Genomic DNA, 21,511 nt, shown 5'->3' with positions numbered 1-21,511 from the left:
TTATTTGAGGTCTTGGAAGCACCTGCAATAACACAATGGCGGCATTACAAAACATTTTGCTAAATATATATTCGCAGTCAAAGCAGAAGCATATTATCAACCTTTTTCCTCCAGAAATATGACAGTTGTAGCTCTCTGATCTTGAAATAGTATGTGTTAAAGTAGAATAGAGAAGAATTTGTTAGTATAACAGCTTTTAGAAAGCCTGGTCTTTTATTTATGGGGATAATTTATTTCTTTAATCTTTAAAGGACAGCCTTGAACTTCCCCCTTCTCTTTCCCTTCTTCGCCCATGTTCTACAGCAGATCTGCAGAAAACTTTGCAGTTAACTTCTAGTCTCATCATCTTTTTTCATTTAATGTATATTTCCTTCTAATTGTCACTTCCTCTTTTCCTGGCTCCCTCTGACCGCATGTTTGAAGTGAGATGAGTCCAGGGAAAATGATCGGATGAGTCAACGGCGTCAACCGTGGCATATAAATTTGTTATTCCCACAATTAATTGGAAGAAAACGAAAAAAAGAGAAACCTTCCCAGCAATTTAAACATGTCTGTTTGGTTACGAGCATGAGCAAGACCAATGACGAAAGCAGCAGCCTGACGTCTCGGGCCCCTTATTGAATCGGATGTCCCCTCCTGCTTCGTGAGAATCATCCAGGTGTATAAAACCGGAGCGGAGCAAAGCACGAGCAGAAAGACGCATCTGTCAGAAATCATCGGATCAACAGAGTGGACATTACAACACCAGCGCGAGATCAGGACTTTGGAGAGCGCGCAGAGGAAAGAGCCAAACGCAGACAACTTTCTCCAAAGCACATGTAAGATTTCATTTCATAATAGAAACTGAAGATTTCTGTTAGACAGCGCGTTCTCAATTGTCTCCGTTTATTGTCTTATAAAATCTAGTCATTGCGCACTCCTGCCAGGTTTTGGAGAACACTTACCCAAAGGGTACTTCTGCGTTTTATGTAAAAGAAAAATAAATGTAAATATATATATATTGAGCAGCACGTGGCAATTAAACTGCAGAGTTTACATTATTAGGTTAAGGTGGGGTTTGTTTAACTCAAATCCTCCCACTATGCGTAATTACGCATTATATTTCGCGAGTTCCTTTCCTTTCATCTGTAAATGAACGTGTTTATCAAGGAACAACATAATGGCAGAGCTTCGTGGGTAAAATGTTGTGTCTTGTTAAGTAAATGAGAGTTGGATTGGTTAAGATTTTCACCAGGAAAGACTGAATTTACAGAAATGTAAAAAAAAATGCATTCTTAATTTGGCTGGGGAATGTCTTGCTTAAATGTATAACTGTGTTTGTTTTTAACTGAGACGAACAACACAGCTGCATCGACATCATGCAACATCATAGTATTGTGTCCTGTGCAGCGCAGCGCGTAATTACGCAGTGGATTCTGCGAGTTTTTCTTTTCTTTCTTCTGTCCGAAATCACAATAAATCAAGAAGTGCTACCCAAAACCAACATCTTTGTTGTGAGGACTTAGGGAGCCGAGTGGGCTAAAATCCTGAAAAGACGCACACAGAGTTCTACATTTCCACATCAAGTGGGAACATGAACAGCTTAAATGTATGTCTACCTTTGTCGTTTGGACAGTGCCGCGCGTAATTACGCATTGGATCCCACTGATCCCAATTTTCGAATAAAGGGGTTACTTTGTTTTGTAATTTAAGATCACGAATAAAACTTACAGACTGTAGAGAAGGAGAGTGGAGTGGTACTGTGTTCAGGTCAAGGAGAAAATAACCCGACACCGTTTCCATCCTCAGGTGTAAAGCGATGTTACAACGGACCGGCCCCCAGCTGCTTCTCTTCATAGCCCTGTGCAGTGTGTTGTACTCCCGGACTCTGAGTCTGCCATACACATCTATGAGGTGAGAGGAAGCTTGTTTTCCTTCCATGTAAACCCACTGAGTATTGGAACTAGAACTACTACATTTCTGATCATTAATTATTACCATAAATTGGCTGTTAGGCCTGTTGATGGAGCTGATTTTACTCACACTAAAATGATTAAGTGAAAGGCTATTGAGCCAGATGATACCATCCGTATTGCAGTTATGTCCACAAATGATGCAGGCGTGGCTCCATGTTGATTTTCTTTGACTTTTAATCTGTCAAATGTGCTCAGACATTGATCATGTGTCATGTGATGGTTTGCAGACCGACGAGACACGCGGACGGTCTCTTCACCAGTGGATACAGCAAACTCCTGGGGCAACTGTCAGCGCGGAGGTATCTGGAGTCTCTGATCGGGAAGCGGGTCAGGTACGTTTGAGTGGAGAGCTGCTGCTGCAGGCGGGCGGGTGGCGAGGAGACGGCTGAATTTCACCCTTCGATCAATAGAAAAAAGGATGTCGGGTATTCATTTGTTTATTGGTATATGGTAAATAAACCGGTAGACCAGTCAAACGCAGACTGGAACCATATTTATTCAGCTTGGTTCTAGAATTCTGAAATCAACTCCACCTCAAAGTAAGTGATAAGGATAGTTGGAATTTGGTGTTGAAGTACAGTAAATATGATTGGCAGGAGACAACAATACAAGTGTAGATTAAATGTAAATTCAAGTAGACATTTTCCATTTTAAATGATTTTTATATACTTTAGGAACAAATGATTTGATTTACTTGTCAAAACATGTTGTAACTTTTGTAACAATAGTAAAAGTAAAATGTATTATTCTCTATAGACACAGGTCAACTTTTTTTTCTTTTATGTTACACACAAAGAACCTCTGACATTTACAATGAAAGAACTCGACCGGCTTGATGAGGCATTTTGTAATTGAATAAACATTTTTAAAGGTTAATTTATGCCATTATACTGCATCATTACATGTTTGTTACACAGCCACGAGGGACACACACATCCACACAATGAATCACAGACCCTGAGCTGCACTGACACCTGCTGCCCTCTGACCTGTGGTGACACTTTCATTCTTCTCTTTGTTTTGTCCATGATCTCCCCTCTCTTCTGTCCAGTGATGAGCTGATGGAGGAGCCAGTGAAGCGTCACTCAGACGCCATCTTCACAGACAATTACAGCCGCTTCCGCAAACAGATGGCCGTCAAGAAATACCTGAACTCAGTCTTAACTGGAAAGAGAAGGTAGGAACGAATCCTCCACCTTTCATACTGTTCCATATACATAAGCTGTCTGTATATGTAAAAGAAAACAGAAAAAAGACTTAGTGAATGTAACATTGCAAGAAAACACCTCTGTAATCATTTGGAGTCACTGAAAATACCATAGTAAAAATGTGTTGGATTTTCAATGAAGATGAAGAATGCGAATTATTTTCCACATACTTTATAAATCATCAGAGATTAAATAATCTTGTTAAATTTAAATGGTCACTGACGATGATGGAACAACCAGTTTATTCACAATTTCAAATTCTCTTTATGGTTATGGGGTATATAAGTGTAGTGCCTCGTACATGAGTAATTTGGTTCGTGTGGAATTGAATCCTCAAAAAAAAGTCTCTGGAGTGAAAGAGGAAGGAAGTAAAAAACAAGTCACATATTTTTCATTTGGATTGCAGACTGCTTGTTGCATATCTTACGTAAAGCCCCTTTAAGAGGTGCTAGGGTTTTTAATGGGACATGACGATCTCTGATGAACCAGTGTATACAGCAGCAGCAGCCTTTACTCACTCACATCTGGTTGCTGCTGCTTTCTGAGAATCTATTGATCCACACATTTTCACAGATTTAACCAGACAAAAAAACACCCCACATGTATCCTGAAAGCAAATTCATGAACCCAAAATAAGTGAAACTCCATCAGCTGTGTGATTTACGTAAAATGCACAGTACATTGTAATGTATGTGTAAGTCTGAACACATAGGAATCAGTTATTTAGGTAAAAGAAAACAATTCATTTGTGAGGTGCCACGTTATAATTTTCAGAACAACACTTTGGAATAAAACTGTACGTCTGTATTTGCACACAGCCTAGAAGATCCTGGCGCCAGTGACCCAGAGGAATCCAGGGATGATCCCAACACTTTCCAGGAGAACTACGACGACATCAACGTAGATCACCTCCTAAACAACTTTCCTCTGGTAGGTGCTGACATGCATGCGCACTCATACACAACACAACGACATATTGGCGTCTTAAATGAGAGTGCACTTGTCCAACACGTCTTTCTCTCTTTCTTCTTCCCTCTCCCTGTTTTTTTTTTTCCCCCTGCAGCCACTTTGAGGAGGAGCCTGTGCTTAAGTAAATACCTCAACTCATCCTCATGAAATTGCCCATTCAAAAAACAACAACAACAACAACAACAACACAGTATTATTCCAAAGGACTGCAGCCAAAGTCAAACCAACCCATGATGATGATGATGTGTTCTCCAATGTGGTTATCTATCTATCCATACATGCAGTACATTTTTACACAGTATATGTACAGTATACACACACACACACACACACAGAAAGTACTAATCACTTACATTTTATTGCCCAGAGACTTTTTGGGGCTGCACCGAGCAACATGTGTGTCCACGTGCAGTTTGGTCAATCCATGTGTGAAGATGGCACCTAGCAACAATAGATGAAAAGCAAAACCTGTTCTGTTAAACCTTTGGCCCATTGAATGTCAGTAGTGTGCTTAGACCAGAACTTTCAATATCCCAATTGATTTTCAGTGGATCTTCTTTTATGTTCTTTTCATGCGGCCACCACTTGCTCGGTTTGTGTTGAATGGAGAATAAGAAGATGTCCACACCTTCAGCGAAAGTAAAGTCAAATGAAGTATTTAATGTTATGTTTGTCACAATGAGTTTCAAGATAAATATTGCACTAGAAACTTTAAATTGAAATGGAATATTTGTTTAAAATCAGAGGGAAATTTATATTAAGTTGAACATTTAACCTCAGATTTACTTTTGATAGAAAAGCTGTCCCATTCATTTTCATTCATTTGTTACTTCAGATTGACTAATGAAATGAGCTCATTATGAGTTTTCATTATTAAAGGCACTTCTCTAAATCATCTGTAATGACTGCTATAGTATAAGTAGCTTTCAGAAGAAGAACTGCTTTGAAACTATTGCCCCATTTATTTTTAATAAGACAGTAAGACATGATTGTATAAAATGAACTTTCAGTGGAACAATTTTGCCAAATTATGTTTTAAAGGAAATTCTGACCTATTACTTTGAAGTTAAATGTGTCCCATTGACTTTAATTCAAACATTTGACCTGTTGAACATTAGAACAGTCATGTTCATTGGGAAAACTGTCCCACTGAATTTCACTGGAATAGGACGTGTTCCATTAACTCTCAGTGGTGCAAAATATGAATAGTCACTATCTTGTTCTATTTATTTTCAGGAGCATCAATGGAAATGTTTCTTTGACTCACATTTGATGAGACTTTTCAATTCCAAAAGACCCTTTTTATTTTATTTTATGTTAAGGAAATGTTCAATACAGAACTCCAGCATTATTGGCTGATAGTTAAGTCACTGCTTATTTACTTATTATTTTAATTCTATTGTCCCATCTACATATATGGTCATTATCGTGTAAAATTGGATTGATTCCTTTGGATGGTGATATTAAGTTGATTTATTGTACTGATACACATGGGGCAATAAGAGTAAACGACCTCTACCAGACCATTGTAAATCCAAATCTAACAGTTAACAGTCCCATTAATTTCCAATGGCGCAATAATGATCTATGTGCTGAGTGATGACGACAAAACAGAGAACAAGACGAGGAGAATGGGGAACACATTTTAAATGGACATAAATGCATTTAATCACTTTATACTATTCAATATGTAGAGCAAAGATGTTATAAATGTGCATAGACCTGCCTGTAGTGCATATAGTGATGTTCACCACTCATTAAATAAAAGATGCTGGTTTATTTTTCAAAGCTGAGTTGTTTTGTCTGACTCATTGTTTGATGTCTTTTGACAGTTTTGCATCTAAATTCCTCCCAACAAGTGCACAGGATTGCAATAGGGGACTGTATGCAACAGTCTATAGTGCTGTTGCATTCTATTGTTGCACTCTACTTTTTTAATTGATGGCATTTCTGATAGCAGAACAGTATATGTTTCCTTAACCCTGAGAACACAGAGCATTTTGGTTGCTTTTTTCCATGACTATGTTAAAACATATACAGAGGGTATAAGAATGTGCAATATAGTGTGTCTTATATACTTTTATTCAGGACAAAAGTACTCAAAATGTTTAAAATCAGATTGAATTCGTGAAATTTGGAAATATGTCACACATTGCTACTTTATGTCACTTCTAAAAAGGTGATCTATATCAGAACTTTGACTCAACAAACTTAAAAAGACGAAAAAAAAAAAAATTTTAGAGCCTGAATATGTGACCTATAAACACACACACACACACACACACACACACACACACACACACAATGTCTATATAAGATGTTGTGTATTATTCCCACTGCAATTTACCATGAGTACCATGGGATTAAAATACCTCTTTCGTATTTGACTAAGGAATTTTTGGTTAGCTTAATTTTACACCCAGATAGACAATACAAGCGGCAACTATATAAACAAAAAATAATAGCCCTTAAAGAATATTCTGTTCAGATTATCGAAAGAAAATAAAAATACACTTAATAAATATCAATAGCTGTACAATGGTAGGTTACATGGTTCAGATGTCTGTCCTCATTCCCAGTGGTAGATGCTATGTCATGCTGATTCCACTTCAGAGACATAATAATAATAATAACATTTGTGTAATAACATTTCATTTCATTTTATTTATCAGGACAGTGTACAATTACATTATGCATAAAACAGCACAGATGCTTGTACCAGACTGTAGCTTAGTAGCTAATTTCCATCTGTAGTCCTAAAGGGTCAAAGTGCAAGATATATATATAGTGCAAGTTACACCATTCAAATACATTATCTATCACTATCAAACCTACAGCATACATACTGATATGATCTAAAAAAAAAAAAGCACAACTCAACACACAACTAACATTCAGATAAGGTGCAACCTTCATTGTCAATCACGTATCAATAATCTCAATAAATCACTTAAATCACAGATGTGTACATCTCTGGTTATCTAAAAACCATGTTTTTGCTTCTCTTGCAAATGAAGTGAGTGAATTCAAGCTCAACAGCTCAGATGGGAGCTTGTTCCACTGTTTCACAGCCTTTGAAGAAAAAGCAGATTGGGCGAAAGCTGTCTTACATATTGGGACACTACACTGCCCTCTAATGGCCGTATCTGAGGTCCGGTGGACGAAATCTTTGAGTGGAGATGGAGCCAAGTTGTGAACAATTTTGTAGACCATTTGGATATATGAAAGAGAGATAAAATTGTCAAAATTAAGCATATTGTATTTGTTTAGAATGCTGCAGTGATGGTATTGTTGACCTTTTTTGTCCAGGTACGTTTTAAATTTCTAGTTTTGTTCAACCACTGAATGTCAGGGCTAAGGGTTATTTTAAGTGAAACTGGTTGTCTTGTAAAGGGAATTGATCCTTGTCTCTTTGTCTCTCCTCGTTTTATAATCGAATGGCGTTAATAATGATCAATCAGGATTTTAAACGCAAGTAACATTTTCAGCACCACGGACAGCGACAACTTCAGTTGTATATTGGCCTGGTCTACAAATCTGAATCAGAAATATGTAACGTATGTAACGTAAAGTATTACAACTTTAATTGCTATTCAGCCCGCTGTCACATGTGCAGATGTCTGAGAGTTTGAATGCTTTCAGTGATGTCATCATTCTTCACACCTTTACTGGACTTCTCAGTTCAGCCACAGTGAGTTTCCAAAGCTCTGCTCTGTCATGACTCCCCACTGTAATAACTCCATCACTACCTGTCTCATGGCAGTGGACAAATGACCGATAACTTCTCAAAGCTCAACGAAGACAAAACAGAAATCCTGTTAGTTGGTCCCAAAACAAAAAGAGAGAGGGGGAAGAGGTTACAAGTCTTACAGATCTTAGTTTAGAGTCCCACATTAATAAGGTGATAAAGACATCATTCTTCACATTGCTAAAGTGCTACCATTTATGAATAAAAAAAGATGCTGAAAAACTACGTGCCTTTATCTCAAGGTATATACTTTTTCAGCTCATCCAAAACTCTGCTGCTCGTTTATTAACCAGAACTAGGACTGTTGTATTTTACTGTTTTATTTGCATCTTTTGTTTTGTATCAAAAGTTTTTACTTTTTTAATTTAGACTTTTGCTTATCATTCCACCCTGTGTTGTTGAAGCACTTTCAGCTGCAATCGTTGGTATGAAAGGTGCTATACAAATTATTCTTATTATTATGTAATCACAAATATAGTTTCTCTATTTAATAAGATTAATATCATTCTTATTGACCTGCAGCAAGAAAAAGAGCATAATGAGTATCATCTCACGATGATTGAACACATTTTATTTGATTTATTTACTTTTTTATATACTGTTGCTCCTTGTCTTAACTGTTGTGACACAGTCGTGTTTGAGTGCTTAGATGTGAAGCACTTCATTGTTTTTGTCACGAAATACCTCATTCTTGTTTTAGTGACTTCCTACAATTGTCGCCACCTGTTGGCAAAGTGAAGAACAGCCGCAGAAACCTGTATTACCTGTAGGCTATGAGTCAATGCTTCAGCATCTTTTCTGTCTAGCTGCTATTTTTAATGTAATTTAATGACCATGATGATTTAAAACAACCGTGTCCAGATACTGGACCTGGACACACAACACAGATGCTTTGCCTGAGGTCTTTTTTGGGGTTACCAAATAAATTAGCCAGCCTTTAGATAACACATGCATCAAAGAAATCTCTGGACAGAAATGGCAGTTTTTACCTATTTAAAATAATATTGTTTTTGTTATTGCCTTAAATGCATGCACACATGTAAACCTGGGTCTTTTTGTAAGAATTTGGGATTAAAAATGCACATAAATTAAGTTGTAGTTTAAATATGCATATGATCACAGACCCTGGTCAGCCATGATACAAATATTTCCATATTTGGTATTCTCATCTTTACCTTAAGTGGCACCTTGAAGCATAATTAGGCAACACATAAAAAACAGCATTTTCCAAATGTTTTCCTCTAAATGAATGAAGTGTAAATATAATTGCTCACTCTCCGTGCTGTGACTCACTGTGTTTACAAGTGTCAAAATGGCAGCAGATACCTGACTCATAAATGTCATAGACAATGTTCTGCAGGGCTGCATCAACATCAGCTGAGCGTATAATTAGAAGCAAAGGTGTCACCGTGCGAGACAGACGGCGGCGGCGACTGTGCTGATTGAGCATTAGCTCATATTGATTTCAATCAGATGTCTCAGTCTCACAAGTGCTAAAATGCAACGTCTCCAGTTGTTGTTGTTGTTGTTGTTGTTTTCTACTTTTTAAGCACATTTTAAGCAAAGTTACACACTGAGCTAAATGTAAATGTGCAGGAAAAAATTTATTTAGGCCTTTAACTCAAGTAAAACTACCTATATCACAGACATGAACAACAATTTGATATTGCAGAAATAATGGGAAACTTTATTCTAGCCATGAGTTTTACAAACTAAGTCACTTTATTGAGATTTTAAGACTTAATTTTGAGAAAGCTTCTCTTTTTCCAGCAAAGTGAGTCATACACTGGCCAAACTACTGCAGGGTTTTATTTATCTATGCCAAAACAATGACAAAAACTCAAATGTTTACAGCAGGACATATTGTTTACAGAAGGACCATATTGCACACATCTAACTGTTGGAAATGAATTTCATGAGTGCTGTTTGTCCTGTAACAGACCTGTAACTGTAAAAAAACAAACTCTATAAACATGTATATAGAGCTACTGAACTATAAATTATGGCTTTATCTACATTATGCTGCACATTTCAACCACAAAGCTCTCGAAGCTTTGACACAATGGATTTCAGGAGCTGATTATTGTTCAGTCAAACACAACAATTATATTTATCATTTACAAATCAGTGTAAATGAGTCAAATACACATATTCTTATGTAATTATGAGGGACATTAAAATCAGTTCATACCAACTAATTATTTAATAACATACAACAACTGAAATTCATTATTATGAGAGCTCATAACATTATTTAAATGTGTCCGTATGAAAGTAAGTATGTATTTGATGCGATTGTGTGTATTTTCCATAACAACATTTGCTTTCATGTGCAAACTAAATTGTTTGTTTTCCTGTTTTTAAATCCTTCACATTAACAGCGTGTCTTTATTTGTGCACAGTTAATTGACAGTGAATCAGATACATTTGTTGTCTGGTATGTTATTTTGTGGAAGCATGCGTGCATGTGTGTGTGTGTGTGTGTGTGTGTGTGTGTGTGTCCAGGACATTTGTGATTACTGGCTGTTTTGTGGCAAGGCTTCGTTCATTCGCTCTCATCACTGCTGATCTTAATGGACCAAACGGAGTAAAAATAGAAAAAAGTGGTGCAGCCTTTTAACACTGTGTGTGTGTGTGTGTGTGTGTGTGTGTGTGTGCGTGTGTGTGTGTGCGTGTGTGTATGTGTGTGTGTGTGTGTGTGTTTGTCCTGCTTTTACTATCCTTTGCATTGGCTACAATAACATTGTACGCGCCAGAGAAATGTCTGCAAGCTGTGAAAAGCGCATCAAAAATATTTGATCTTGAAGGATACAATTCGAACAACATTAGTATGACTTTGTTTTATAGACACATCAAGGTTTAGGGAACAAGAAGAAGTATCAAAAAACCACAACCGCAACCAAAGAGCTTTCATTGATGGATGTTGGACATGAGCCTGTGCTCTCTCACAGAAAAGGTATTTATTGTCAGTGCAATCAGGTGAAACTACGGTTTCCAGTCAAAGGTGGATTTTATATATATAAATATTTATAAGCATGTAAATATAAACAGCATATACAGTAGTATAGATAGATAGATAGATAGATAGATAGATAGATAGATAGATAGATAGATAGATAGATAGATAGATAGATAGATAGATAGATAGATAGATAGATAGATAGATTACAATTCAAAAATCATAAAGAACTATGTTGTGTTTATGAATGAATGAATGAATAACGAATAGTTCATAACCAGCCATGCCTGTCTGGGAACTTGATTCACTTCCTGCTTCCTCTTTCTCGTGTGTCCCTGGAGGTGATCGAGTGACAGCTTCGTTTTCCAGGCTTCTTACAATTTACTTTGACGTGCAGCCAATTGACATGTGGAAGTCACTGTGAATCAGGGTCATCAACTTGAAACAGACAGACTCACGCGCACACAGAGCACCCTCGTCACCCTCCACCCTCCCTGCCTTGAGGCCCAAATGAGCTATTTATGCCAGAAAATGGGAAGAAATACAGAGAGAGAGTGAACTTTAAAGGATAAGAGGATAAAGTGTCAAAAGAGTCAAGAAGGCACAAGGATGGGGAAAAGACACAGACAGACTTTTGATTTGCTCTCAGGAAAACACTTTCTCCACAAACTCTTGACATGCTTCAAGTTGCTGCAAATGCCTTTACAACACAGGAGGAGCTTCAGCTGCTGTGTTGTGTTCTTCCGCTGTCACTGACATACAGCAGTGTTATCAGCCCCACACACACACACACACACACACACACACACAGCGAGATGTAGCAGCCAGCTCTAATGACTTTCACAATTAGCAGAAGGTGTGACACAGTGCTGGAGTTGTGTGTCGGTGCAGCAGCACCCGATCAATAAATCTGCCAGATAAATGATCCTGAGTCGCTGAGGGAGGAAAAGGCCACAGCACAGATTAATCAGCAGCAGCCGCTGCCTGACGTTTTACAAAATCGTCCATTTAGCTCCATCATCGTGACTCTTTTTTTTTTTTTACATGTTGGGTGTTCACCTTCAGCTCCTCTCTCTCTCTCTCTCTCTCAGATCATTTGTCCTCAGTCCTTCGTGTTTCTTCCTGTTAAAAAAAGGGGGGGGGGGGGTGCTTTTCCTCTCATCTGTCAGCATATGCTCCTTGTGACAAGTGTTGTGTTTCTGTCAATGGTATTTCAAAGTCTCGACTTTCTTTTTTAAGTGAGTCAAAGGTTAAAGCAGGGGTAGGCAAACTATTTCTGGTGTTATCGATCGATGATTCCATAATTGCCTTTCAGCTAAATGTAAATCAGTTGATTGAAATATAGGCCTGAGTGGGATTAAAAAACGCTTCACGTAAACACGCCAGGGGTCAACTGGAAGCAGTTGGTTTACAGTACAGGCAGAAGTGAAGCCTTTTCTTCTGTTACAGTATTTATGGACAATCAGAGAACTCTGGTGGGGACGTGGTTGACAGTCAGCTGCCGGAGGGAGTTCCTATGTAGCTGAGGAGAAAAGACTGACTGTGGCACAAAAAGACCATTTGATTCAGATTCACATTCAGATTCAGAACACTTTATTGATCCCAGAAGGGCAATTCATGTGTAGCTTTCCATACACAATCATCAGTTCCCACATACACATACAAACATGAAGGCATGCAGCATGTCAGGCATTGGGCGTCAGACAACAGGGACATAGGAAAGAAAAAGAAAAAAATAATAATATAAGTAAAATTAATCGATCTGAGTTTAGTTGTCTGATAGCTGATATTAGCTGATAGCAAATACTCCAAAGAAAGATTTGGAGTATTTGTTGTGCAAGAGAAATCGGCAACCTGACGGTAGGAGCTTGGACTCAGATGCCAGGATGCGATCATGATTGTTAACCCTTTACAGGGCACTCATTGAAATACTTGGAAATTAAAAACGAGATCTTTTTTCCTTCTGTTACATTTTTCAAATGTTTTTATTTTCATGTTGAAAAAAAAGGTCATGTGTGGTTCCTTTCCCATATATATGTATAAGAATATACAAGAAAAACACAAATAAAGTGAAAGGAACGTTATTTTTGAACCATCTAGAACAGTGTTTCCCAATCCAGATTTCATGGTAATCAGTTTTGGGTGGAAGTTACCAAATATAGTTAAAGGGTTAAAGGGTTTACCAATTTCCAGAGATAAATGTGTCTGGATCTGAGATACTGTACATGTCTCATTCCCACAACAACAGAGGAAGGTGGGATTGAATAAAATAAATAAAATTGACAAAAAAGTCATCAAAGTCACTTCTAAAATAAAAGCCCTACACTGCTCTTGACTGTGCTTGGGGGGAACTATTACTTGAACATTGGAGTCAGACATTTTAAGGACCATGTGTGCAGCAGAAGAAAAAGTATTTAGCTGTCCAGAGACACTGATTAAGTCTACTGAGTGTGATTTCAGACTGAAGGGAGAGAGACTAAAAAGGTCACCTAAAAAAAAGAAGGAATATATTCTTAAGACAGTCGAAAAATAATTAGACCGTTAATACAGGATAATTTCAGAGATGGAGAGACTGCCTTTGGTCATCTTTCGCATTTAAAGCATGTGCATCTCAACATGCTCGTCTGATAGGAGAAGCTCTGCTCTATTTAACAACTAAACAGTCAACTACTCAGATGTAGTTGATTGTAGACTTACCTGGTCAAATAAAGGTCAAATAAATACACAAATAAACACAAATTTGAATTCTAAACTTTATATTTAACAGTATTCTATCACTTGGCATCTATCTGTCTGTCTGTCTATCATTCAGACTAAATGGTAGGTAATTGAGTCATCTGTGAGGTTTTTCCATGTCACAGATCGTCCCACTGAACAGGAATCATTCAAAACACAACAGCGTGTGTCATCATAAGAAACCACAGAGCATCTCGGCTGCAGCAGAGAGAGACGAGACGAGGACAGGAGACAAATGGCTCAGCCTGCAAATGTCAGAGGTACGCGTCTAATGTCAGCGATGCTATTCACAGCTTCATAACTCTTTTAAAATAGTGACAAGTGTTCCAGGCAAACTCCTGGGCAGGAGGCTATTTTTATCCTCCAAAAGTGGGTGAGTGTTTCAGATTCATAGTGATGAAAAAGGTCAAATTGCAGCAAACTGATAAAACATCAGTCACACCTCATTGCCATTTTAAAGCATGAAAAGAACACACTGATTTTAGACCAGCTTAGGTTTGGATCAGTTATTTTGAGTTCACTTCATCTCTGTCTTTGCGTTATCAGCTCATGTCTGGGCTGATGTACAAACAACTGCAGGATACAAAATAATATGATTCACAGAAAAAAAAAAAAAAAAATCAATTATTTATGCCTTACACTGTCACCGCTCTATAATTTGTCCCTGTCAACATTTTAAACTTTTCATATTTCAGCTGCTTCCTTAAATTAAATGTATGAATGACATTTCATCACTCAGGAATGAGACTGCGAAAATGATCTTTATTATAAGTGTAAATTCATTCCATATGTGACTCAAATAAGCCATGGCGTACTGAAAGCAAAAGTTCCTGGTTTCTGTGAAGTGACCTCTGTGCCTGTAGAGTTACACTGCAGTATGTACAGGTTAAGAGAATGCTGCCCTCTAGTGAAATATATCAGGAAGTGACCAGTGCTGAAGTGTGAAGACACAAATCCTTATGTAGAGCTTAAGTAGTTTTAGTTTACAAACAATGCAAAGGGGAAAAAAGCTTTTTCTAGTGAAGCGCAGTAGTATACAAGCCATCCTCAATCCAACTGGTTTCTTTCACATTTCTTAGTTTATATGGGATTTTTATCTGCAAACTTTAGGTAACAAGGACTGTTTAAAGTCACTCTCATCAAGACATTTGCTCTTGTCCTTTGCTTTCAGCCAAGGACATAAAAACTTCTCGGCTAAAAACAGCATTCATCAACCGACAGTTGGTGAAGCAAGAACAAGGGCCTTTCTGCATGGAGTCGATGCGGAAATTCTCCTTGTGTGTGCGTGGGTTTCCTCCCACCGTTCAACGACATGCAGATTTGGGGATTAGGCGAATTGGATTCTCTAAATTGACTGTAGTGAGTGTGAATGGTTGTTTGTCTTTATTTTGCCTGTGATGGACTGGCAACCTGTCCAGGGTATACCCCACCTTTGCCCTATGTCAGTTAGGATTGGCACCAATGCCCCTCAGGACCCTCATGGAGGATAAAGTGGCAGAAGGTGAGTGATTAACCAACTGACCTATAAAGCATCAGGAAACACCAACACAATAGAGTTCTCAAATGTTTCCTATTCAGATCAATAAACCAAGTGTTTACAGATTAATGTTGTTGACCAACCAATCACCAAAGAGAACTTGTAAAATGTGTCATTTCTTATATGAAGTCAGTGTGTCGAGGACAAATGAAGACCAACAAAGGCAGGTTATGTTTATGAAGCATGTATTTAGATTATAGAAATATACATTTAAACATTTAAAGACCTGACGATCAATATTTATTTAAAAGGAAAATATATACATGTACACAAAACTATTTAAAAGTGACAGTACATCAAATTTACATTCATCTTACTTTAAAACATAAAAGCTGTACATGTTCAGTGTGCATTTCTCTTTTTTGTTTGTTGCTCACAGACAACAACAGTTTTGACCAGATGACACTTTTCTGGTTGATTGTCCCAGTTGTGTTTTAAACAAGTGCTTGGTTCAGAGTTCAGCACGTAACACTCAATTTTATTGCTACAGCGCTCGTACAGGAGCCACATATGTAGAATGATGCCGTCCCTGTCCGAGCTACTGGAAAAGCTGCCGATGCAGAGAAAGACGTCCTGTCCTGTACTGTTAAAACGTTCAGTGATTAAAATCTCTTTAAAAACTCTGTCACAGGCGCCTGATATTCCTCTTGCTGCGGGCGCTTCCTGGTAATACCGGGGTGGTTTTGGAGGTGAAGAAGTGAGGTCGTGGCTGCACCGTTCGGCAGGGGGTTGTGTGGTAAGCCTCTTGGCAGCAGGTGCAGAAGTCAAAGCCACAGTTGGAGCGTGTGCATATCGCCCTCTGGGTCTCAGACGAGTGAGTTGCCGGGGAACCGCAGCGTTTGCAGGGGCGCAGAGACTCGTGCTGCTTTAGACTGCCAGCGGCCTGGATGGAGGAAAAAGTAGACATTTGTTAGAGCTGAAATTTAAAGAATACAGTGTACATGAATCAGTTGCAGTGCATAACTTCTAGTAATCGTGTTGCTGCTGCTGCTATTACTCTTCCTATTTTGTCTTCGTGAACAGAAGCAATGTCACATTATTTGTCATCTTTTCATGGTCAAATTGATGTTATTCAGTCACACGCGTTTACTCGCACAATGTCGCCGTTGCCTCCATATGTTCCGACATAAATAAGCCACTTCCACTGTGCAGCACGGGAATGTCACTGGGTGACAAGATCTAAGTACCACTATACTGCGGAACATGGAGAGTTGGGTGGAACTGATTTTATGATTTTTTTTTGTCTGACCACTCACCTGCACAAAATCATTGAAGCGTGTGCATTGAGAGTTTTGTGCTGGGCCTTTCTGAGAGGAAGCAGTCCGTCTAGTGACCCTGCAGCTTTGGGAGGTTGAGGAAGAAGAGGATGCTGGTTTGCTGGCGGAGGCACGGCTCTGCATGCAGGACAGCACCACCCTGGATACAGCCACGTCTCTCGTCAGACCACAATCTCTTTTACTCAGGGGGCTTGTTGACTCCTAAAACATAGCAAAGAAGAAAAAAATTAGACATTTATCATTTTAAATTTGAGAAAAAAAATGCTTTTAAAGTAACACAATGTATGCTTTGCTCTTGGGGCCTCCCTACAGCTGGTAAACAGTGTTGTCTGTTACAGTTGTTGCAACAGTTAAGGGCTGTGACAAAGTAGAGCGTTGTAATTCATTATGTGACATGGACCCAAATGGACCCATGGACGTCTCATAGGGTCAATGCAGGCAACAGAGACTTGCTCAGGCTTTGAAATATGTGCCATTCACCCTGTTGTAAGCTGATGTACCTTGGAGACATTATTTGAAGGCAGAAATCCTACATTGTACAAACTGAAAAATGTATTACAGTCTCAGGGTTAAGACTGAAGCGAAAAGTATTCTATGGTGCAACTACCAGTATAATTTTCAAATGGCAGATGTGGTGTCATCACATGTGTAAAGGAGAATGTACACAAACATATTTGTACACACAAGCATATATTTCCTAGACATGAGCACCATCATTCATGTGGGGTTGTGTGCGTTTCCTCACCCTGTGCATATTCTCAGGTTCCCGACACCTGTTTAGAGACTTATTGTCCTCACAGATGATTCGCCTCCACGTCTTGCTCACTTTCTTACAGCTGTGAGATCAGAAAAAATGGGAACATGTCAAATACAGATATGGAAACAAAGTAGAATTCAGAAATTTTGGGCAAATATAGCATTTATTTTAAAAACAGTGTTGACTACTGATGTAACTTTCTTATTTTTCTTTAGGATGCCAAGTAGTAACTTGTAGAACACAACTTAGAAGTCTTTATAGTTTACCTAATCAGGTCCATGTCTCCCAGCAGGGCCAGGATGTTGGCAAGGATGCTTCTCATATTCCTGGACAACAGAGATGCAAATATGTCAACATACTCAAGTCCCATATGTCCTCCAATCACCCGATCCAAGATATGATCCTCTGCTACCTTTGCGACGATGCTCCAGTCAAACCTGAGAGACGGGAAAACAACTTTTTAGTTCACTTATTGTGCCTGCTGGTGTGGATTTTTAGTGCTCACAGAAGACAGGTGAGCAATGATTTTCAGTCCTATATACACACATAATTCACTCACCAGCCAAATTATTAGGTACACCTGTTCAACTGCTTTACTTATATTTAAAACAGCCAATCACATGGCATCAACTCAGAACATTTAGGCATGTACATGATCAATACAACCTGGAGATCAAACTGAGCATCAGAATAGGGAGGAAAGATAATTTAATAGCCTTTGAAAGTGACATGCTTGTGAGTTTACAAAAATGGTCTGAAAATGAAAATGTCAAGTGAGAGAGTTCTCAGAGGAGAATGGCCAAACAGTTTTAAGATGAGAGGGGTGACAGTAACTCTTAAGCAACCAGTCATTACAGCAAAGGTATGCTGAAGGGCATCTCTGAAACTTTACTTTGGTGGTCTACAGCAGCAGAAAACCACACCTGATATTTATTGGGTATCCTGTGTACCTAATAAAGTGGCCACCTGGTGACTAACCAAGTAACACACTTCTGCAGTGGTGTAAAGAAATACAAAATATGAGAATGTAACCTTACCTCTTATTTTTACGATAGCCCTCAGTTAGCTTTTCACACACATCCCTCTGAAACTTCAGTATAGGCAGGTTGGGGTCACTGTGATTGTCAGAAGGGGTGGATGACAGCAGTCTCCTCCTGTGACAACCAACAGGAGTGGAAGCAGCCACCAAAGGAATATGACAGCCAGAGTCAGTCCTCCTTTGACATTTGGAGGGAGATTTATGCGGTGACACTGTCTTCTCCTGATGAGCACCAGAAGGTGGCAGGGTGCTAGTGGGTTTTCCATGGATGTGGTCATCCTCCTCGTCACCATGGTGTTCATCAATTCTACTGTTGTGCAGGGACAGATAGCCGCTGTCCTCCAATCCTTCGTCCAGGGTCCCATCATGTTCCCTGCTAATGGCACTGTTCTCTTTGTTGTGGATGGCTCCGGTGGTGTCATTGAGGGGGAACAGCACTGTGGTCTGTGCTGCAGGTGGACACTGGGGCTTGGCGAAGATGGGCTCCTTCACTGGGGAGGTTTTGAGGTGAAGCCCTCTATAGTCAGCAGCAGCCACGTTAGCAGAGCTTTTCTCCATGCTATTGGTCTTGCTGGCATTATAGTGAGGGCATTTCATTGTAGCTCTCATGAAGAGTAAAACCTACACTCTGTGTAGATCCCTGAAAAAAGAAAGTAGACCAGGCGATTAGGTTTAATATTTGTTAAACGCCATAATCACTTGCAGCCATAGCAGGCCTATGGCACACAGCAACGTGTCATCTCTCATATAAGCAAACCCAGCTAGCTCTACCTTAAAGTCAGTCATGAAGTTGTCATACATGAAGAATTAACATATGGCCATAGCATTACTACGTTATTAGAATAAACTCTGGCTTTATTAAGAAACACAGCGCCTTTATGCTACTATTCGGTTTTGGCGCGACGCAGATTTGGCGGAAACTTAGCAGCAGTGATGTGTTCAAACTCAGACTGGAAAACAAAACGTTTCTGAAATGCATGTGTTAGTATTTTAGAAAGCAACTTCATTTTGTGATACAACCATATGATTATTAACTGATACATGTTCAGTGCTAAAACACAACGGCTAGCCTCCATTTGCGCGCGTACAGTGAGTGTGCAGCAGTATGCGACTGTGAAGCTACATTACTTCACCACCAGTATTAATAAAACTATCATATATTAATACACTCAATATTGAGGCAAAGTTAACTCTATATTTAAAGACATTTAATGCCAATAGCTTCCTGGCGGGCGAACACAAAACTGACCTAGCAAGTAAAGATAACTCGGGCTAACTAGCATCGCTTACAGATGATATCAACACAAACTCTGCGGACACTGGAACAAACTGAGTGAAGATTCTTACCTCACGTTTGCAGATAGTGTTGTAAACAGTCAAGACAGCCGCTTCCCTCCTTTTACCGTCTGAGCTGCACGGCGACTAAGAACCCCCTGCTCCTCCTCACTTAAAATCCTCCTCAAACTAAAAGTCCGCCAGTCCTGCTGCGAATTTGAAATCCGTGCGCAAAGGGCGCAAACCAATCACAGCGCAGTGAGTCCGTACCTTTAAACCAACTACAAATCGGAACCACATCAATGACGTCAGTGCGCAAATGACGCTACCCACCCGGAAGAATTAATAGCGGTATTATAAACATCTACAGTGACTGTGTTGTGTAACGAGTAGTAGTTGTAGTATTAATAGTTTTATGATGAAACAACACAATCGAAGTCAAACAGTTGCACACAGCAGTATCTGAAGTACACGAAGCAAAGTACTTACACACTCACCGGCCACTTTATTAGGTACATCGTACACTGGCCAACAAAATGGCTTGTGTAGTGAGTGTATATGCCTTTTATACATTTAGCTTTCCTCCTAACAAACTCGCACTTGACTATATTTCTCTGTAGAGAGGTATTTTGAAGCTACTCATCTGCTGAAGTATTTATGTATAAATCACAGAATTATGTATTTTTGTAACAACCATTTTGAATGTAAATGTTGGTTGATTTTTATGCATTTTGAAACTCCTTGTTTATATTGGCAATATTGCATTCACCAAAGTAGTTTTCATTCAGTCACTGTTGATTACATGATCCTTCTATGTGCATAGATGTTCCCTTGTTGTAATATTCCACATGTTTTATCCTCCTTGACAGTGTGTAGTTGTTATATTGTGTGTTTAGTCCGGTGCCCTTTTTTTGACTGACTCGTCTAAATGCATTTTAAACAAAATTAATCAGAACATGTTTTAAATCATTGTAAGTAAATGATAATATTAATAATACTAACTCACTTACTCACTCATGTCCCACCACTTTATCCTTTGCATGAGGGTCATGGGGTGCTGGTGCCAATATTAATCATAGTAAATATTATTAGTAACCATTATTATTGATATGATACTTGGCAAATGGCATTCTTTCTATTATAAAAGTAATAGTCAAGTTATACAGCTCCATTATTGTAAATGTAAGTTATAGAAGTAACTGGTGGCACTACATATAAACTATTATACTCTGTATTTTTATATGTGTATATAGTACTGAAACTAGATAGCACAAGACATTTTCTGCTTTCAAATCCTCTCTTATCTACAAGGAATCCCACTGTTTGGGAGGGAAAATGCTAAAAGACCAGTCATTCACAGGACTGTTGAGTTCACACCCCTGCCTGGAATTTATGAAGTGGGTCTTTCATTGAAACCTGACAGGGGGAACTGGGGGGGTGTTTCAAGCTTGCTGCCTGCATACGTTTCACTTTCATTTCTCAGTATTGTTTAGTATTAGTATGTATAAAGACACAGGGGCTGAAATCCTTGTTACTAAATTTTATTTTGATGTTCAATGTAAAACACAGTGAAGAAAGTATTCACAAGACAAACTTAAAAAGGAGATGATAAGACTTTTTTAAGATCACTGACAGACAAGCAGAGACAGAAAGTGTGAAGTGTATGAGTGGGGGTGGGATGGATCCCGTCTTTGCAAAGCATTTCAATGACAGTTCCTGGACGAGTCCTATTTTCAATTCAATGTCCTATTTTCACACCCACACAATGAAAACTACAGGACAGGCAAATCAGACACATAGGCCTCAAATGAAAGATCTCCAGTCACTTCATGTTGTTTATGCTAAAGACTTGCAATGAGTGAAGCCCAAAGAAAATATCCAGGTGTAAGAACGTTGACATTGTTCTTAAAACTAAACTTAATTACAAATACAAATAGAAATACAACAATTATTTTTTAAAAAGATTATTGTCTGAAGAACGGCATGAAGATTACAGAGACACCACAGACCTAAATATTTAATTATACAAGGGGAACTGCAACAGGAGTGGC

At 38.7% G+C, this 21,511-nt stretch overlaps 2 protein-coding genes across 2 annotated transcripts; one reads left to right on the top strand and one right to left on the bottom strand.

The window, feature by feature from the left end:
* The first annotated feature begins 318 nt into the window (after positions 1-318).
* Positions 319-5,925, top strand: vip (vasoactive intestinal peptide). Its single transcript, XM_058651860.1, has 6 exons — positions 319-818; positions 1,789-1,893; positions 2,183-2,287; positions 3,007-3,132; positions 3,982-4,093; positions 4,227-5,925. Coding segments are annotated over exons 1-6 (459 nt in total). The 5' UTR covers positions 319-816; the 3' UTR covers positions 4,236-5,925.
* A 9,355-nt stretch (positions 5,926-15,280) lies between these two features.
* On the bottom strand, positions 15,281-19,689 carry fbxo5 (F-box protein 5). The gene is made up of 6 exons (XM_058650849.1): positions 19,533-19,689; positions 18,184-18,825; positions 17,413-17,583; positions 17,135-17,225; positions 16,369-16,590; positions 15,281-15,995 (listed from the first exon to the last, which is right to left on the bottom strand). The coding sequence occupies exons 2-6, from the start codon at positions 18,792-18,794 to the stop codon at positions 15,738-15,740; spliced, it is 1,353 nt and encodes a 450-aa protein (XP_058506832.1). The 5' UTR covers positions 18,795-18,825; positions 19,533-19,689; the 3' UTR covers positions 15,281-15,737.
* Positions 19,690-21,511: the final 1,822 nt, after the last annotated feature.

Source organism: Solea solea, chromosome 15 (genome assembly GCF_958295425.1).
Source record: "Solea solea chromosome 15, fSolSol10.1, whole genome shotgun sequence".
Taxonomy (NCBI): Eukaryota; Metazoa; Chordata; class Actinopteri; order Pleuronectiformes; family Soleidae; genus Solea; species Solea solea.
This window is presented reverse-complemented; position numbering and strand designations above follow the sequence as displayed.